The 21,705-nt window shown below is 41.9% G+C and overlaps 1 protein-coding gene across 6 annotated transcripts in view; it reads right to left on the bottom strand.

The window, feature by feature from the left end:
- Positions 1-9,824: 9,824 nt before the first annotated feature.
- Positions 9,825-21,705, bottom strand: part of LOC311230308 (E3 ubiquitin-protein ligase KCMF1-like) — a 51,800-nt gene continuing 39,919 nt past the window's right edge. For all 6 annotated transcript variants that reach the window (XM_084316541.1, XM_084316543.1, XM_084316546.1 and 3 more), the window contains 2 exons: positions 12,883-13,336; positions 9,825-11,460 (listed from right to left, as the gene is read on the bottom strand). In XM_084316541.1, the coding sequence (XP_084172667.1) occupies positions 11,091-11,460; positions 12,883-13,336 (824 nt within the window). In that variant the 3' untranslated portion in view covers positions 9,825-11,090. The remainder of the gene's footprint in view (positions 11,461-12,882; positions 13,337-21,705) is intronic.

Below are 21,705 nucleotides of genomic sequence, written 5' to 3'. Positions count from 1 at the left end.
GGGTGAAGATGAGGGCTAGCATTGTGGATTTCTATGCCATTGTAGTATGGAGATATAGGATCTTGTGTTTAGAAACCTTATTTTTGTATGAGTTGATATCCGAGGGATAGAATTGATCGCCACCAGCTTCTCAACCATTGCTTGACCGCTAAATGAACAAGAGAACCTTTGTTTTAGGTTTTTTTCAATTTGAACAAATCCAACGCGAGGTGTTTTTTATTTTTCCCGTGGTGTGTTTCTTAATTTTACGTTTCTCATGAACAAATCTATGCTTAAAAGTGGCCACTTGCCTTGTAACGTGTTTTTACTGTGCGCGGATACAGTAAAATGATTTTAAATACTGTGGTGTTTACATCGTAACCATATCGTAGACGTAGAGTATCTGGAAAAAAATACGGTTGCCTAATGATGCCAATGAAAGACAAACTATTAACCATGAATTACCAAGTGCAAGAGAAAAAACTAAAACCAGAAGTGTAGAGAACGTGTGCTGTGAGCGATGATGTCTCATTTGTCCTTTTTATTTTCTCTTATGGTAGTAGTGCTAATCATGATCCAAGAGTCACTTTACACTGCTACTACTACTAGTACATTAACACTACATGTATGGGTGCAATTCAATAATGAAGAGAATAGAGAAATAGATTTCATCAAGACTATATTTTTCTACCATATCTGAGTTTTAACCTGGGCCAGGCTGCCAGACACAGGAGAGGACACGCGGAGGCTCTGATTGGACGCCTGGCAGACGGGAGAGGAGGGGGGGTGACATCACCGCATTGCTGGGGGGGGGGGGGGGGGGGGGGGTGCTCTGTTCTGCTTAGCCCAGCGTGTTCTCTCATCGCATAGATTTATGTGTCTGTTGCCAATAGATCTTTTGAAATTACCATTTTTATTTTTGAATTTTAGACAAAAACACTTTGTAATTTTGTTTCCCTATACCGCTTTTTATTATGAGCTGCGAGACTGGGGGGGGTACCTGCCAGACACCAGGAAACCATGTCGCATCTTCAGTATTAAGGAAGGCCCGTGACCAGCAATATAAAAAAAACATAGGGCTTAGATAAGATATCTCGGTTTAGTAAGATGCGATATGATTGGCTTTGCTCAGAGAGGGAGGGAGGTTCTGGAGGGGAGCACCATTCTTGCAGCTCATACCTTTTTGGCCGGACCCAGAGGGCCTGATACCAGCCCTGTTGAAACACCTGTGAGTCCGGCTTCACTGGCTTGCCTAGTCATGTTTCTAGGAGGTGGTTTACTCTGGGGGCTGCATAACGCTGGTGTGTTCGATTCTCCTTCCACTCCACGCAAACTGTAGGAGCGTGGAGCTAGTGTTGAGCTATATGTTTGATCGTGGCATATCAATTGTGGTCTGGTTTGGCATGTAATACCCGCTTTGAATTTGATCTTCATCCCATTAACGTACAATAGACCAACTATGTAACTTACCTCTCGTTGGGGTTGGTATGGAATTCTCTATGGTGAAAATGTATGCTTGTCTTTCACGGTTATTAATGGTTGTGTTCTTTTAGCAATGGTCTGGCTGAAAAATAATACGATTTGATGTGCATTTGGGTAAATCTGTAGAGTTATAATGCCAACAAGTGGAGGTCATTTGCCACAGTTGCTAAATGGGCAATGTTGACTGCTGCCAACAGGAATTTAGCTTTTTTTTTTATAAATTATTTTTAAAGATCTATAGAAATAGGATTTAGGGTGTATTTCCAAATGCATCAGACCTTTTTTGAACATGTAGGAGGGAAATCTACAGTCATAAATGAAAGAGATCTTCACACTATATGACAATAAAGTTAGAAATATGCCAACATTTAGGGACAGCAACCATGGATCTTGGAAGAATGTGATGGTTTGGAATACGATCCATTCTCCTGCAGACTTTTCACCATAGACAACTTTTCACCATCGACGACTTTTCACCATAGACAACCTTTCACCATAGATGACTTTTCACCATAGACAACCTTTCACCATCGATGACTTTTCACCATAGACAACCTTTCACCATCGACAAGGGGCATGGTTTTATTTTGTAGTCATCGTAGTTGAAAGGCTCATCATTGGGGAAACCATCACTATGTCACGGAGTGACAGCCTCGTCACTGTGCGATATATCCTCAAATTAAAAGTTGGATCTGAAATCCGGCCAAAGCTACGATCTAAGTTGGTGAAAGACAGGTTCTATCACCACGCTCTGCAGACCCCCCCTCCTGCCCCTCTGAAACTCGGTCATTCTGTCTTTACCCATGCAGTCAGTCCTGGTGGGCCAAAAGGGATGCACTTCTCAGGCTAGAGAGGGACATTGAACCATTCAGTAGTAACTGGTCTGTGTAAACCAGTGAGGGAGTTCCCATGCTTTCAACTGTCCAGCCCCCTTTTCACACTTCACTACGGAAACGGAATATGCCATTTCTCTCCCTGAATGTGCGATAAAAGCTGTCTCTGGTGAAGGCGGGCCGGCCCCGCTGTCTCTCTGAGGTCGCGCCGGTCCGGCCGCGGTGACGCTGCCACCTCGCGAAGGTGCCAAGACGTAATTTCTCACTTTCACCTGAAGGTGGCGGCAGCTAAGGAAATATTGGCACGCTGCCTTTAGCTTATACTTTGTCTGTACTAGAATGTGCTCCTTGGCCTGCAGGCTTACAGCTCTCTGTGTTGTCTTTTTACTGTTTGCTATTTTGACTGTCCAGTCTTTTGGAGTTGAATAATAATAATAAAGAAAAAGATCTCCTACAAGATCTAACAAAGCTCTTCTGATTTGCATATATCGTACTGTAATGTTGTTTTTATTTAAAGAATTTAGTGAGAAGAAAATGTCTGCATTTAAACTAATTAAATTATGGGAATTAAAATTACAAAGAATACCAAAAACACATTTTTGAGTTGTGTGTTATTTCTTATTTTTGGGTGGGTGGGGACCTTTCAGAGTATCTGAGATCACTTCCTCTGGTCACATGACTGAAACATTGTGCAAATCATTCTTTTGTTTTAGCCATCAAGGCCTTTTCTTGCTTTCCTTTTGTTTTAATATATATTTGTATTTACAATGACGAATAATGCTATGTCGTTTTTTCTTTTTTTAAACATTGTACCAGAGAGGATTGTGACCTGCATAGTGACAAGTGAATAACCTACTGTGATTACATTTTACTAGCCTTGATGCTAGATTTTAGATTTGCCTACAATGCATACATATGGTCTCCCACAGCAACTTAACTTCCATTTGGGTTCCCAGGAGAATTAATCTGCCAAATCCTTTCAACCTCGCTCTGAGTGATGCTCGTGTAGCACAGGGAATCATTCAGTGACTTGGCACAGATGGTGTCAAATTCCAGTTTTCTTGTTTGTTTGTTTCTGTTTTCAGTACCCAGCGGTGTGGTTGGACTTCGGTATCTCAGTAACACTGAAGAATGCTGGCTGGCTGGCTTGACGGTTGCACAATTACTGTAACAAGAGCAAGTTCTGAATAGCAGGAGAAGCAGTGGGGTAAAACTGGAATGCAGTGGTATGGTTATGTAGCACAGTGCTGCGCTATCAGAGTTATAATTTCTAAAATGTGTAGCCCATTATCTTTTACATAGCTTTCTTCCCATTTGAAATATTTAGTATTTGTCCATTCTTTCAATTATGAATCAAGTTAGGGGGTTAAGTTGCTGTACCACACTATGCTTTGCCCGCTTCATATCACAGCCGGGAAAATTAACATGAAATTAAATTAACTTTAGATCTCCCGGGTGACGGTATATAATTTAATTTTACTTACTCAGAAGCATTTTATATGACCTAAACTAAATCTGGGCCGCTTATTTGTGCAACACTTACCCCAAAGTTGTTGCAATGGTCCAACTTTGTTTACTGGGGCTGACATCCTGATTAGAATGAAAAGTTATTTTCACTACTAAGTCTCATTAGATTCATCATGCCCAGTAAATAGACAATCGCCATTTCAACAACTTCAGGGTGTTCGACAAATAAGTGGCACAGATCTTATCTTTAGATCATGTAAAATGCTACTAAGTAAAATAAGAATTACATGACATACCATCGCCCAGGAGATCTAAAGTTTATTTCAATGTCTGTTCATTCGCCCGGCTATGATATGAAATGAACAAAGCATAGCGGTACATATACAGAAGGGAACCAGCAAGGGGTTAACAGCTACAAGCTGAAGAGGTTGAACATCACTGCTCTAGTATTAAACATCCTCATTTAGCGATTTAAGTTGATTTGACCAATAATAATTAAGCATATGACTTCCATTAATTTAGCATCAGCAGTGGCTACATTTAGCTGATGTTTGTGCCTCAACAGAGAACCCAATATATATATATATATCCCAGTTGAACCTGGTTCTGGACTATTCTAGAAGTCCAGTAAAGTCAGGCTTTTATCTTCAGCCATGATCGCTGGTGTTTTTCTTTCCTAGTATGTATTTTATTTAGCCTGTGGTAAGTTACGTGTTTATAGTGATTGAGCTTAGTCTCGTGCATTGGGATCAACTGGGTGCAAAGAGGCCTGTGCAGATCATGCAAGACTGGATCAATGGTCCATGACCTTGAACAGCTACAGCAGTTGGCCACCATTTTTATGCCCCTGGTCCATTGGAGTCTGTTTGGTATGAAGTAAAGCTTAGGTATGCAATCGCAACGGCTAGTGTGACATCTAGTGGCTGAATGTTATCTATAGCACCTTTAACTCACTTCAGGTCTGCTCCTGTTCTCTCCTGTTAACTTGTTTCAGGTTTGCTCGTTTTCTCCAGAGTTAAAGGTGCTAAAGATAACATTTGAATGTAGAGTACTCATTAAAAAAAATTCAAAAAAATGTACATGGCGTGCATGTATCCCCTCTGCGTGTATGCTTTTACCAACGCAGTTGTGTTTCCGGGTTCCCGTTTTGCGCTCTGATTGGCCACTGATCTACACGCGTACGCCCCCCCTCACTATCGCCTTTGGGGCGTGAGATATGAAGACAGATTTAACTGGGTATAGGAAGGCAGTAATAATAAACACTCGAAACAGCTATTGCCAGACAAATACAACAGCAGTGGTTCCTGCTTCAAATGTCACGTATTATAGGCTATAAGCCCGTGTAGATCTATTCGGAATAATAAACATATACACCCTCTAGCAAAACATGACACAATGTGATCCTATCTCCGATAGAGCGGCTGGTCGCAGAGACGCGAGTTGAACGAACACATCGGGAGGAGAATGCATGAATGAATGAAAACTTTATTTAACAGATTGCAGAATGGGTACAATACAGTACGGCTCAATACACACAATTGTTAAGGGGATGCAGACCAGAGAAAGACTTTTGTCTTGTTTACATCAGGTTCATTCATTCTCCTCCCGATGTGTTCGTTCAACTCGCGTCTCTGCGACCAGCCGCTCTATCGGAGATAGGATCACATTGTGTCATGATTTTTTTTACTTCGACACCACAACCGTTAACTTATACCACCACCTTAAAGCAGACAAAAGGCACTAGAGAACACTTAAATTCACACCCTTTAATTAATGAAGCAAACTATAATAATTTATAATAATAATAATAATAATAATAATAATAATAATAATAATAATAATAATACACTGTGTTTGTATAGCACCTTTCATACAAGAATTGCAGCTCAAAGTGCTTCACAGCAGTACAAAAAGAGCACAACATTGGCAGATCAAGAGCAATGCATAAAGTGCAGACATAAAGCATAAAATAGATAGCAGTAAAATAGACAAAGTCAAGGTAAGACATAGAACATTAAATCACATCGTTTTTCATATTAGGATCTAAGATCTAGGGTTAACTCGCCGAACGTTGAGCGGCAGGACCCCGAAAACCAGAGTGTAGTCGGGTTTTCATCGTTGTTTCTTTTATTCGATATTTCCATTCATAAAGACATGCCGGCAGCCTGTGTTATCACATATCTCAAAAGCTATGTTTCTAAGGTGGAAGAATTATGTTTTTGTCAACTTGTTGATTGTGATTTAAAGCTTAGGTCTGAGTCTACCATAACACCAAGACTTAACTCACTCAAATACAGTTAGCAGCTGGATAGACTACAGATGGAAATTAGCTTCTGCTAAATCTGGTGCAAACATATGATTAATTGTAAAAAAAAATATATATATTTTTTTTAAATAGATTCGGGGCTTTTCAGAAAACGTTCGGGGCTTGCGCCCAAGTAGCCACCCCCTAGCCCCGCCCCTGGGACAGACGGCCGGTTTCAGCGGTTTTTATTAACTTTAATGTACTTGTGGACTAGATTAGATGACCTCCTTCCATGGATAGGTGATTTACTTAAAATGATGAGGGAGCGTGATGGGACACTGAAAGTAGCCATAAAATCAAAACTGACCACTGATAAATTAAAGTTTCTAAGACTGCGAAATAATGTGGCAAGTGAAATAAGGAAAGCAAAGGCCAGTTTTTTTGTTAATATCATTGACCAAGCAAAGGGAGACTCCAAATTGATTTGGGAGAACTTGAATAAACTGACAGGGAAACACACTGGGGGGAAAAGTGCCTAGAAATCTGTGTGAATGGCAATATTACACAGGATGGACCTCAAATTGCAACAAGCTTTAATTCCTATTTTGTAGAGTCGTGCAGACTCTGCAATCCGTGAAGAGCACAGGGAGCCAATGGCCAATCTGCCAATCCTGGTGTTCTCTGGCAAATGCCAATCGGGCTGCACGGTGTTGGGCTGTGAGCACAGGCCCCACTTGTGGACGTCGGGCCCTCATGGAGTCTGCCTCTCAGTTTGAGCAGAAACATGCACATTAGTGGCCTGCTGGAGGTTTAGTTGTTTTGTAGGCTCCGGCAGTGCTCCTTCTCACTATGAATTGAAAATGGGGGACCCTGATGTAAACAAGACAAACGACTTTCTCTGGTCTGCATCCCCTTAACAATTGTGTATTGAGCCGTACTGTATATATTTTTTTTTATTATTATTATTTTTTAAACAAACATATAAACAAACATGACAACACACGATAAGATATACAAGCATTAATTACAGTGCATATCCAATGAAATTACCATTTAGTCAAATGTCTTATACAGGATATACCCCTAATACCTGTTATCTAAAAACCTACACCAGCTCGTACCCCCCCCTCCCGGACCCCCCATTGGATAATCCAACCATTATAACTTGTTCCTAACCAGACACTACCATTATATGCTAGCTTTTATTCTCTCCACCACTTCTAACCACATTGTCATTTTGGATTCATTGAGACCCAAAATTCTTGCTGTAGATATTTCTTGATAAATCACATCGAGATATGTAAGAGTCCAGACCTTCCGGCACGTTTTTTCCGGTTGAAACCATCGTGATGCTATCAGCTTTTTAGCCACTGTGATACCGGATAAAACCAATCTCTTTAGCTGTGGAGGTACTGCATGTTTAAAGACATCATTCAGCAGTAATACAGAGGGGTGTACAGGTATATCCAGAGTTAAGAGATTTGATAATTGCTGGGTCACTTCTTTCCAAAATATCTTAACTGGTGGGCAGTCCCAGTACATGTGCATAAATGTCCCTTCGTCCCCATTTGTACATAGGGAGCATTTGGAGTCTTGTTTAAGACCCATTTTGTTCAGTCTTATAGGAGTTAAGTATGTCCTGTGAATATAGTTAAGATTGATTTGTTGATGCGGCTACGTGGCGTAGTGGGCAAGGCACTCGCCACGAAATCTGGAGACGCTGGGCTCGCCTGTTCGAGCCCAGCGCTCCACATTTGCTTTCAGTTTAGCTGGTCGTCCGTACTAATACACATTGGCCGTATTAGGGGGTGGGAAACTGATGGGTGGGGATCGGGCGTTGTGGACAGCGACTCCTACAAGTCGGTTGGTGCGCCTGCGCAGTGGAATCAGGAAGTGTCGGGGGCAGCGTGAGCCTCCCACGCGTTACTCCTCGCCACTGAGAGATCGAGCTGCGCAGGTGAAAAGATGCGACTGCTGTTACCTCAAGTACCGGAGGGGACTTGTGCTATGTATGACTTAGTCCACATTGCAGCCGGCTTGTGGGAGGCAAGAAACAGCGTTCGTGACAGGGGAGGGTTGAATTGGATGATACGAAATTGGGATGGGAGAAAATATAGAAAATGGGAGAAAACGTGAATAAAAAAAAAAAAATTTATTTGTTGATGGTCCGGGTTCCTTGATGCAAGTCGTACATTTGCCCAGGCCTCTTGCCAGTCAAAGTCTGTCTCCAGGTCTGGTATATCCCTCCTCCAGACTGAGTCTAGATGGAGGGTTTCATACGAGGCCGTTAGTAATTGATGATAAAAATCTGAAACGAAACCTCTCGATGTCTCTCTTTCATAGAAAAATGTGTGGTATCTGTGGTGTTCAATTGGTATCCTTAATGGAACACCGTGAGCCTTCAAACATGCCAATAACTTTGCGTAAAAATAATATGTGGACTTGGTGAGATTACATTTTTTGCGTATTTCATTGAAACTATACAAAAACCCTGTTTGTTGAAAACGTCTCCTAATGAGTGTATGCCTTGCTTTTCCCATCTAGGGAATCTTATAGGTTGTTTTCCAATCAAGAGTGCATTGTTATTGAATAAGGGAGTATGATTATGCCATTTATGTGGGGTAGAATATTTTTTTTGTGTTTCACGCCATATCCGGATCGCATGAGTGATTATGGGGCCAAATTTCCGTTCGCATTGCTTAATTGATAATTTGGTGTATACTATGCCCTTCAGCCTATGTGGAGCTACTATATTTTCTTCTAAATTTCTCCAGGATACCAATGCTTGGGGATCAAACCATGTTGTTAGTGGTCTTAAAGTGTACGCCTTAAAGTAGTGGTAGAAATCTGGAAATGCCATACCTCCGTCTGCTTTGTTTCTCTGTGCGGTGGATCTTTTTATACGTGGTGGTTTGTTATTCCAAATAAATTTGTATGTGGAGGAGTGTAATTCTTTCCAGTAACCCTTTGGAGGGGGTAACGGTAGCATTGAGCGGGAGAAGTTGATTCTAGGTAGGACGTCCATCTTAACTATTGATATCCGTGCCTGTACTGAGTTTTTAAGTTTTGACCACCTGACAAGGTCGTATTTGATTTTGTTTTGGATTTTTATGCAATTGTGCTTCACCGTTTGACTTATGGTAGGGAATATTTCAACTCCCAAACATCTAAGCCGTACTGTATTGTACCCATTCTGCAATCTGTTAAATAAAGTTTTCCTTAATTCACTGGACAGGTTGATATCCCAGAAGTGTGATTGACTTGGAGTTACATTGTAATGATTATGTGTTCCCTTAATTCTTTTGAGCAGTGTATTATTTCCCATAACCTTTTCAGACCTGGGGAAGATAATACATGGTAAACCCCATGAAGGTAAGTACCCTGTTGGGTCAGTGATTGCGACGTCGGGAGACCAATGCCAGGCTACAACATGCTTGGCACCAGGTAGGGCTGGACGATAAATCGAGTTTCAATTTCAATTTGGTCTTAACCCCCCCCCCCCCCCCCCCCCGCTAAAACAGTAGGGAGCCATGGCGTGTTTCTGCAGTTATTCTGAAACGTCTTTGGTAACTTGAAGAAGATGAACATCGTATGATGTTCTCAAATCAATGAGTAATCGTGTTTAATAAGCGTGATTTCAATCAAAATAATCATGAACAGCACCAGGTCCCTCGTATGAATGTGGGTGGGTAGATTTAATCTCACCACACCCTGTACGACACATGCTGCCATTAAACACACGAGACGGCAGGGTTAGGTTAGTTCATTTCCATCCAAAACATTTTATTGTCTTCCTGTATTTAAAAGTTGACCCTGTCTATTGGCTTGTCCCCCCCCCCCTGCCCAAACCATCTCTCACATTGCATTTCTTAAGGTAGCACTGGAGGCCTAGAAAGATCTTCTACTCAAAGAGAAACAAATGGAAAGAGCATACAGGACCCTCTCCTTCAAGTCACATGTTGAATAACCTTTGCATTCATGAGCAATGGAGAGGGAGAGAGAACTTCAGATCACAGGAAGCTGGAGAGAGTAGCATCTGGTCTCAAGGAAAAAAACAACAAAAAAGTACTAACGTATACTGGACACCAGGGCTGTGCGTTTCTTCCATATAAAAAGAAAAAGGCCAGAAACAGTCACATTGAAGAGATTATTCGTTTTTCATGACTCCCGTCTCTTTCGCGCTCCCCCCCCCCCCCCGGTGCATATCCCCGTTAAGTAGGGCATTTGTAGTAGTGTACTCAAAATGAGACATCTGGATATGCAATTCAAAACCAAAGTGCCCACAGTCTATATAAAGCCAGGTCACATGACCAAATTACATGTGATGTCACATGGGGGGAGGGGTTGAGGCTCGATATGAATGGAACCAAATTTGGAACAGTCTGTCTGTGAGAAGCAGACCACTGGTGTGGTCTCGACACCCTAAATGTACAGTTTAGTCAGGTGTCTGGACGACTGAAAGACCCCTCCCTCGTCCCGTCAGGTGACTGTGCAGTTACAAAATGGGCACATGGTGATTTAAGCTCATGCTTACGTTGTGGTAAACCATCCAAGCACTTATTTTTTTTAATGTTCTTTTCTTTTTAATAATTAACCATTAATACACAGCAGTGTTTTTTATTGGAGAGGAGGCAGGCAAGTGTGGATGCGTTTGTCTCTACTTGTGTGTGCGAGGGTGCAAGGATGTGTGTTTGTCTCTACCTCTCCGTGTGTGTGTGAGGATGCGTTTGTCTCTACCTACGCTCGCTCGTCTGCTTAAGAGGAAAACACCGGTTACATGGAATTGATTATCAACTTTCATAAATCTTCTATAATATATTCATATATTGTCATTTTTCTCTCGCACGCTCACTCTTTCACGTTCTCCCATCTGGCTACGTGTCTTCAACGTACACAACATAATAAACATGGAGGGTGGGGAGCAGACGGAGCTCAAATGATGATCACAGAGAAAGAAAAAGAAAAAAAGCAGAAAAGAGCTGCAGTGTCTTTTTTTTCTTCCTTCTTCTCATCCATTGGCAGTCGGACAGACGCGCCGGTCAGCCGGTTTCAGCGGTTGTTTGGGCAGGTCACCGACCGTGTCATCAAAGGGGCGGGGTGGGGGGCTCTTTATTCTTCGTCGTGGGGGTGGCGGTCATGGTGGCGGTCTTCGTGGTCTTGGTGACAGCGGGGGCTGTCTCTTTGAGGTTGAGGCTCTCCATCGCCACCTCCAGGGTCATGACCTCCATGCAGCCCATCGCCCCAAAGTCGGCGAAGTCCCGCAAAGGCCCGTGGCAGTCCCTGTAGCAGTGGTCCCGGTCCCAGTCCTGGTCCTGGGAGGAGGAGGAGGAGGCTGTGGCGTCGTAGTCGGGCAACAGCGTGGACAGCAGCAGCTCCGTTACAAACAGGCTCCTGTCCGCCCACTGGGCCTCGCAGGCCTGCCGCTCTGCCTCAGACAGCCGTGCACCGCTCAGCCTGGGGAGGGTTAAAGATGGGGAGGGTGAAAGATGAGCATGTGTGATATGTAGCTAGCATTGCACTACAATTACTGTGATATGTAAGCTAGTATAGCACTACAATTATTGTGATATGTAAGCTAGCATAGCACTACAATTATTGTGATATGTAAGCTAGCATAGCATTACAATTACTGTGATATGTAGCTAGCATAGCATTACAATTACTGCGATATGTAGCTATAGCCTGTCATTACATATTACTGTGATATGTAGCATAATTACTGTGATATGTCACTAGCTTAGCATTACAATTACTGCGATATGTAACTAGCCTGTCATTACATATTACTGTGATATGTAGCATTACAATTACTGTGATATGTAACTATCTTAGCATTGCATAACTGATATGTAGCTAGTGTAGTATTACATATCACTGTGATATGTAGCTAGTGTAGCGTTACATATTACTGTGATATGTAGCATTACAATTACTGATATGCAACTAGCTTAGCCATTACATGACTGTGATATGTAACTAGTGTAGTGTTACATATTACTGTGATATGTAGCTAGTGTAGCGTTACATATTACTGTGATATGTAGCTAGTGTAGCGTTACATATTACTGTGATATGTAACTAGTGTAGTGTTACATGTTACTGTGATATGTAACTAGTGTAGCGTTACATATTACTGTGATATGTAGCTAGTGTAGCGTTACATATTACTGTGATATGTAACTAGTAGTGTTACATATTACTGTGATATGTAGCTAGTGTAGTGTTACATGTTACTGTGATATGTAGCTAGTGTAGTGTTACATGTTACTGTGATATGTAACTAGTGTAGCGTTACATATTACTGTGATATGTAGCTAGTGTAGTGTTACATGTTACTGTGATATGTAGCTAGTGTAGTGTTACATGTTACTGTGATATGTAGCTAGTGTAGTGTTACATATTACTGTGATATGTAGCTAGTGTAGTGTTACATGTTACTGTGATATGTAGCTAGTGTAGTGTTACATATGACTGTGATATGTAGCTAGTGTAGTGTTACATATTACTGTGATATGTAGCTAGTGTAGTGTTACATGTTACTGTGATATGTAACTAGTGTAGCGTTACATATTACTGTGATATGTAGCTAGTGTAGTGTTACATATTACTGTGATATGTAGCGTTACAATTACTGTGATAGCATTACAATTACCAAACTATTTCACTCACTACGGCCTTAACTTCTGGCAAAAAAAACATTAGCCACACAGTTTTTATTATTCATCACAGAGCCCCACGGGGTAAAGTGGTTGAATATATTTATTGTGTGGTTGTTGAATACCAAAAAGCAATTGAGTTCCAAAAGTTCGCCCTCTCCGAACTTCAGGATGCAAAAGTAGGAACCCTGGTGTTATTGCACAGAGTGAAGCCACCGACCTGCTGAGTAGGAACTGGGAGCTGTGTGCGGAGTGCTGGACGCTGGGCTCCTGGGGCCCCAAGTTGGGATTGGAACTGTGGTTGGTGCTGGGGTTGGAGGCGGCCGAGTTTGTGTTGAGGCCCACGTTGGAGCGGCCGCTGCCCCGGGTGGCGCTGCGGGCCGTCTCCAGCTGCTGCCGCGCCGCCTGGGCCTGCTGGCGCTCCAACTGGAGCTGCATCTGGAGCTGCATGTGGAGCTGGGAGGCCGAGGGGCCGGAGCTGAGCTGGCCCCCGGAGCTGAGCTGGCCCCCGGAGCTGAGCTGGCCCCCGGAGCTGAGCTGGCCCCCGGAGCTGAGCTGGCCCCCGGAGCTGAGCTGGCCCCCGGAGCTGAGCTGGCCCCCGGAGCTGAGCTGGCCCCCGGAGCTGAGCTGGCCCCCGGCCGAGCGCGGCCCTCCAGACAGCTGGGACAGCAGCTCTGCAGAAACACATGGCAAAGACAAATGATGAGGAAGAGAGACAAAGTTACATACTACATGTACTATACTGATGAGGGAGAGAGACAAAGTTACATACTACATGTACTATACTGATGAGGGAGAGGAGCAAAACTACATACTACACTATATAGCCTACTGATGAGGAAGAAGAGCAAAGCTACATACTAGGGGTGTAACGATTCGACCTCACAGCGATTCGATTACGATTAGTCAGGCAACGATTCAATGCATCATGAAATCTCTTCATTTGACCACGATTCGATACATTTTCGATACATTTTCTATCGGTTAATTCCCCCAAACATTTTGAATACACAAATGTGGCTGGGGGAACTGATTCACTCAGTATGAATGGACTATAGCTCAATAAAAACAATACACAAAAAAAAAAACATTAAAATAAAAAATAAAATAATTTATTTAGATTAATTTCGATTATAATCTATTCTAACATAATTCAAATCGATGCATCGAATCGAACACATTAGAATCGATGCATTTCGATTAATCGATGCATCGTTACACCCCTACTACATACACCAGGGGTGGCCAACCCGTGGCTCGCGAGCTGCATGTGGCTCTTTGCCCGTCAATGTGTGGCTCTTCCATCCAAAAAAATTCAAAATTATAGTTTTATTTTCTTTATTTTTTTATGTCACTCATTCCATAAGGACGTAGAATAAACATTTACAGATTTTTTTTAAATGGTCCATTTGCATGTTCTTGGTATCTGAATCTAGGGACATCTATGGATCTCAGGGAATGTATTCCCAGTGTCAGAAATAGTGTGTCTGTTACTAGGCTTGAGTAAATTGTAATGAACCAAAGGAGAATATCAATTCTATTTAAAAAAGATTTTTTATCTTTGACTGAATAACACCATGCTAAAATTGACCAGAACTGAAAAATCTAAGCAAATGAATAAAGGGAAGATGATTAAACAGAAGTTTTTGTAGATACAGTACTGAATTCTGCCATCTTTTTTATAATGTAAATTTCTCCACAATTTTTCATCATATTGCAACACCGTTTTTTGCTAGATGTTCACAGAACGGTAGAGGAACTAACTGCGTTCTGTTTTATGGCAATAACGTTCAGGTTTGTGGGAGATAATCCCCAAAAATAAGAGATACAAAAGTAAATCCAGAAGTCAGATGATTGACAGGGGCTGGCGTGAGCTGGGTAGGGTAGTTTTTTTTTCTTTTTCGAAAGCCCTGAGTCTCTTCCTTCAAAAGACTACACTCACTTTTGGCTGCTCCACTTCCTCCTGTCAATATGCGCCGGTTTCCGACTCACTGCCCTGAGATTTCTATAATCTTTTTTTTTTTTTTTTTTTACTATCTTTTTTCCCCCTCCTCTTTTTTCCGATTTTTCTCCCATCCCACTGTTAGTCGTTATGCCAATTCCCAACTCCCTTCCTGGTTGTTGCGCACCCCCCCTACTGTTGGTCCGGGAGGCCGGAGACTATCACATGCTATCCTCCGACACATGCGCAGCCAGCCGGCAGCCAGCCTGGCAGCTCAGATTCTCACTGGGAGAGTGTAACGCGTGGAAGGTCACACTACCTCCCTCCAGATCCTTCCTTCGCTGAGCAGGCGCCCCGACCGAACTGTAGGAGTATTTTTCTGTTTACAACGCCCAGGAGCCACCCATCAGCTTTCCCACCCTCTAATACTGCCAATTGTATTAGTACGGACGACCAACCAAACAATGTGGAGAGCTGGGATCGAACACGCGAACCCAGCGTCTCCAGCATTGGTGGTGAGTGCCTTGCCCACTGCACCACCTGGCCGCCCAGATTTCTATAATCTTATATTTCACTAATAACAGTTAAAATCATTGGTAAACAAACGTAATGCTGAAAATATACACTTTTACTGTATATCTCGGGCTTAAGAGGTTAACCCTGTGAGGCCCAAATTAAAAAGACATTAGCAACTTCAGAGGCCAGAGGGTGGGACATATAAACACATTTACTATCAAATAGCATTGTGAGGCTGAACAACAGGACCAATTGACTATACATTGACTTTTTTTAAATGGCTAAAAGTGATTTTGTAATTTTGCAACCGTGGGTCTCACACGGTACTTTTAACCCTGTGAGACCCAAATAAAAAAAGACATTAGCAACTTCAGAGGCCAGAGGGTGAGACCTATAAACACATGAAGGGTGCCGTGACTGAAAAAAAAGGTTGAGAAACGCTGGTATATGGTGTGGCTCTTTGTGGTACCACAGTAATTTTTGTGGCTCTTAGTCTCTGACTGGTACTCACCCTCTCACCCCTGTACTACACTATACTGATGAGGAAGAAGAGCAAAGCTACATACTACACTATACTGATGAGGAAGAGAGACAAAGCTACATACTACACTATACTGATGAGGGAGAGACAAAGTTACATACTACACAATACTGATGAGGGAGAGACAAAGCTACATACTACACTATACTGATGAGGAAGAGAGACAAAGCTACATACTACACTATACTGATGAGGGAGAGAGACAAAGCTACATACTACACAATACTGATGAGGGAGAGAGACAAAGCTACATACTACACAATACTGATGAGGGAGAAGAGCAGAGCTACATACTACACTATATACTGATGAGGAAGAGAGACAAAGCTACATACTACACAATACTGATGAGACAAAGCTACATGATACTACACTATACTGATGAGGGAGAGACACAAAGCTACATACTACACTATATACTGATGAGGGAGAGACACAAAGCTACATACTACACTATACTGATGAGGGAGAGAGACAAAGCTACATACTACACTATACTGATGAGGGAGAGAGACAAAGCTATATACTACACTATACTGATGAGGAAGAGAGACAAAGCTACATACTACACTATACTGATGAGGGAGAGACACAAAGCTACATACTACACTATATACTGATGAGGGAGATAGACAAAGCTACATACTACACTATACTGATGAGGGAGACACAAAGCTACATACTACACTATATACTGATGAGGGAGAGAGACAAAGCTACATACTACACTATACTGATGAGGGAGAGAGACAAAGCTATATACTACACTATACTGATGAGGAAGAGAGACAAAGCTACATACTACACTATACTGATGAGGGAGAGAGACAAAGCTACATACTACACAATACTGATGAGGGAGAGTCAAAGCTACATACTACACAATACTGATGAGGGAGAAGAGCAGAGCTACATACTACACTATATACTGATGAGGAAGAGAGACAAAGCTACATACTACACAATACTGATGAGACAAAGCTACATGATACTACACTATACTGATGAGGGAGAGACACAAAGCTACATACTACACTATATACTGATGAGGGAGAGACACAAAGCTACATACTACACTATACTGATGAGACAAAGCTACATACTACACTATATACTGATGAGGGAGAGACACAAAGCTACATACTACACTATACTGATGAGGAGAGAGACAAAGCTACATACTACACTATACTGATAAGGGAGAGAGGCGAAGCTACATACACTATACTGATGAGGGAGAGAGACAAAGCTACATACTACACTATACTGATGAGGGAGAGAGACAAAGCTACATACTATACTGATGAGGAGAGAGACAAAGCTACATACTATACAATATACTGATAAGGGAGAGAGGCGAAGCTACATACTACACTATACTGATGAGGGAGAGAGACAAAGCTACATACACTATACTGATGAGGGAGAGACACAAAGCTACAGTATACACTATACTGATGAGGGAGAGACACAAAGCTACATACTACACTATACTGATGAGGGAGAGAGACAAAGCTACATACACTATACTGATGAGGGAGAGACACAAAGCTACATACTACACTATATACTGATGAGGGAGAGAGACAAAGCTACATACTACACTATACTGATGAGGGAGAGACACAAAGCTACATACTACACTATATACTGATGAGGGAGATAGACAAAGCTACATACTACACTATACTGATGAGGGAGACACAAAGCTACATACTACACTATATACTGATGAGGGAGAGAGACAAAGCTACATACTACACTATACTGATGAGGGAGAGAGACAAAGCTATATACTACACTATACTGATGAGGAAGAGAGACAAAGCTACATACTACACTATACTGATGAGGGAGAGAGACAAAGCTACATACTACACAATACTGATGAGGGAGAGTCAAAGCTACATACTACACAATACTGATGAGGGAGAAGAGCAGAGCTACATACTACACTATATACTGATGAGGAAGAGAGACAAAGCTACATACTACACAATACTGATGAGACAAAGCTACATGATACTACACTATACTGATGAGGGAGAGACACAAAGCTACATACTACACTATATACTGATGAGGGAGAGACACAAAGCTACATACTACACTATACTGATGAGACAAAGCTACATACTACACTATATACTGATGAGGGAGAGACACAAAGCTACATACTACACTATACTGATGAGGAGAGAGACAAAGCTACATACTACACTATACTGATAAGGGAGAGAGGCGAAGCTACATACACTATACTGATGAGGGAGAGAGACAAAGCTACATACTACACTATACTGATGAGGGAGAGAGACAAAGCTACATACTATACTGATGAGGAGAGAGACAAAGCTACATACTATACAATATACTGATAAGGGAGAGAGGCGAAGCTACATACTACACTATACTGATGAGGGAGAGAGACAAAGCTACATACACTATACTGATGAGGGAGAGACACAAAGCTACAGTATACACTATACTGATGAGGGAGAGACACAAAGCTACATACTACACTATACTGATGAGGGAGAGAGACAAAGCTACATACACTATACTGATGAGGGAGAGACACAAAGCTACATACTACACTATATACTGATGAGGGAGAGAGACAAAGCTACATACTACACTATACTGATGAGGGAGAGAGACAAAGCTATATACTACACTATACTGATGAGGAAGAGAGACAAAGCTACATACTACACTATACTGATGAGGGAGAGAGACAAAGCTACATACTACACAATACTGATGAGGGAGAGAGTCAAAGCTACATACTACACAATACTGATGAGGGAGAAGAGCAGAGCTACATACTACACTATATACTGATGAGGAAGAGAGACAAAGCTACATACTACACAATACTGATGAGACAAAGCTACATGATACTACACTATACTGATGAGGGAGAGACACAAAGCTACATACTACACTATACTGATGAGGAGAGAGACAAAGCTACATACTACACAATATACTGATAAGGGAGAGAGGCGAAGCTACATACACTATACTGATGAGGGAGAGAAACAAAGCTACATACACTATACTGATGAGGAGAGAGACAAAGCTACATACTATACAATATACTGATAAGGGAGAGACACAAAGCTACATACTACACTATATACTGATGAGGGAGAGAGACAAAGCTACATACCAGGGGTGTCGAACTCATTTTCACAGAGGGCCACATCAGCATTATGGTTGCCCTCAAAGGGCCAAAGGGACCGTATAAATGTTAATGTAATGTAAAATAAATGTAGCTACTCATTTACATATTGTTAAACATGTTGTTTCTGTATTTATTACTTATTCAAGTTATACATATTGCATATGCATTTGCATAGATGCTTATGTTATTTTAACAAATAATTTTAGTTTATCAGAACCCCATATTACTCCATTAATCAATGATCAAACCATTCAAGTAAATAACAAAGAAGAAGATCATCAAATACAAGCTATGACATTAAGTTTGTTCAAAACCTTTGTCACAGTCAAGAGGGGCAGAACTAACAACCGAGCTGCAAAGAACACATGGGACAGATGTAGCAGATGTTACAAAAACAAATGGCTGCACACAACCTTGGAGAGGCCATACATCCAACTAATGGAAGATAGTTTAATTAACTTTAATTAACAGATTGCAGAATGGGTACAGTACAGTACAGTTCAATACACACAATTGTTAAGGGGATGCAGACCAGAGAAAGACTTTCGACTTGTTTACATCAGGGTCCACCATTTTCAATTCGTAATGAAATTGCTATTATGTGTCTGCATGAACACACAACTGTAACTGTACTAAAAAATAACAAAATAAGGGTTGTCTCAGTTCACAACTATATTGGTCAAGTTTTGGGTGGGACTTGTTTGCGTCCCTACAGCTTCTTATTCAATTGAGCGAGATGCTCGGTTATGTCACACAGCCAGTTTGCATCCGACAGTTCAGACAATAATTCTTCAACCCTTTGTTACCTATTCCGCCTGGATCTTTTTTGTATTTTGGGCTGTAAAATTGTCAAAGAATGTCTGAGGAGTAAGTGCTTTGGCTTTTTTCCTTTGTTACTTCATCAATACCTCAGATGTTCAACATACATGTATGTGTAAGAATGTGTAATAACTAAGGCTGTCAAAGTTAAAGCTTTATTAACGCATTAACCCACAATTATTTTAACGCCGCTATTTTTTAACCCAAGATTAATGTTTAAAAAAAATCAGAGCTCTTGGGGGGCCACATCAAATGACGTGGCGGGCCACATTTGGCCCGCGGGCCATGAATTTGACACCTATGTACTACACTATACTGATGAGGGAGAGAGACAAAGCTACATACTACACTATACTGACGAGGGAGAGACACAAAGCTACATACACTATACTGATGAGGGAGAGACACAAAGCTACATACTACACTACTGATGAGGGAGAGACACAAAGCTACATACACTATACTGATGAGGGAGAAGAGCAAAGCTTCCCACCCTCCAGAACATTTACAACAAGCGGTGCAGGGGGAAGGCTAAGAGAATTATTAAGGACTCGAGCCACCCGAACAACTGCCTCTTTGAACTGCTGCGGTCAGGCAAGCGATACCGGAGTCTTAAGGCGAGCACAGAAAGACTCAGAAGAAGCTTCTATCCCCAGGCCATCAGGCTGCTAAACGAACAATAAACACTATGCAACAACCATCAAATGCACACAGCACACACACCCACACTCACTTAAACAAACAACACATTGCAGCACCCACTCTCCACACTTTAGATCACACAAACACACTTTATATTTATTGATAAAGGATTTGCACTACAACTCGTACACCTACTGTAAATTGTACCTAAATTGCACCTCATCCCATTTCTGCCTTGCACTATATAGTATTGTATATTAGTACACTGCATAGTATTGTATATTATATGGTAACTCAGTTACGTCTATTCTGCATCGAACATTGTACATATGTCTATACTGAACACTGACCTCATTTTTTTTTTACTTCTAATTTACATGCTATACTATTATTTTATTTCATTCTTGTCTTGCACAGTCTCTGGAGCATAACAGTAAGAAGCATTTTGTATAAAAGTATTCTGTACTTCTGTATGACACAACTATTAAAGAAACTTGAAAGCTACACTATATTTTAACAGTCTAGGAGGAGAGTGGCAAAGCTACACATACTACACTATGACAATTATTTTGTAATGGACCCGTCTCAAACCCTGCCCTCTTTTCTTGATCCTCCAATCACAACTGTCGCTTACCTCGGACAAACCAAGTTTGTCCGAGGTAAGCGACAGTTGTGATTGGAGGATCAAGAAAAGAGGGCAGGGTTTGAGACAGGTCCATTGTATGAATGAGTTATTATTTAATGTTTTGTATGTCTGACCTCTCATAGTTGTGTATGTGTGTGAATATCAGATTTATATTTCTGTAGTGGGTGTCGATTGTCTGACCAAATGAACAGCCCATGTCCTTTGTAGTTTAAATAATGTGTTTTTGGGCCGTCCGGCCGTGTTAAAGCTTGTATAGGTTACGTATAGGATGCAGACACTATGCAGACAGTCCGCAATCCAGGGGTTAGCAGCTATTTGATGCACCAATGTCCTTTGACCCACACACATGGTGGCAGAAGAACCGAGTGGTGCACGGACATGACCCACACACATGGTGGCAGAAGAACTGAGTGGTGCACGGACATGACCCACACATGGTGGCAGAAGAACTGAGTGGTGCACGGACATGACCCACACACATGGTGGCAGAAGAACTGAGTGGTGCACGGACATGACCCACACACATGGTGGCAGAAGAACTGAGTGGTGCAGCACGGACATGACCCACACATGGTGGCAGAAGAACTGAGTGGTGCACGGACATGACCCACACATGGTGGCAGAAGAACTGAGTGGTGCACGGACATGACCCACACATGGTGGCAGAAGAACTGAGTGGTGCACGGACATGACCCACACATGGTGGCAGAAGAACTGAGTGGTGCACGGACATGACCCACACATGGT

The sequence above is a fragment of the Notolepis coatsorum genome (assembly GCF_963971535.1).
Source record: "Notolepis coatsorum genome assembly, chromosome: 1".
Taxonomy (NCBI): domain Eukaryota; kingdom Metazoa; phylum Chordata; class Actinopteri; order Aulopiformes; family Paralepididae; genus Notolepis; species Notolepis coatsorum.
The sequence above is the reverse complement of the archived record's forward strand: the minus strand, read 5'-3'. Positions and strand labels throughout refer to the sequence as shown.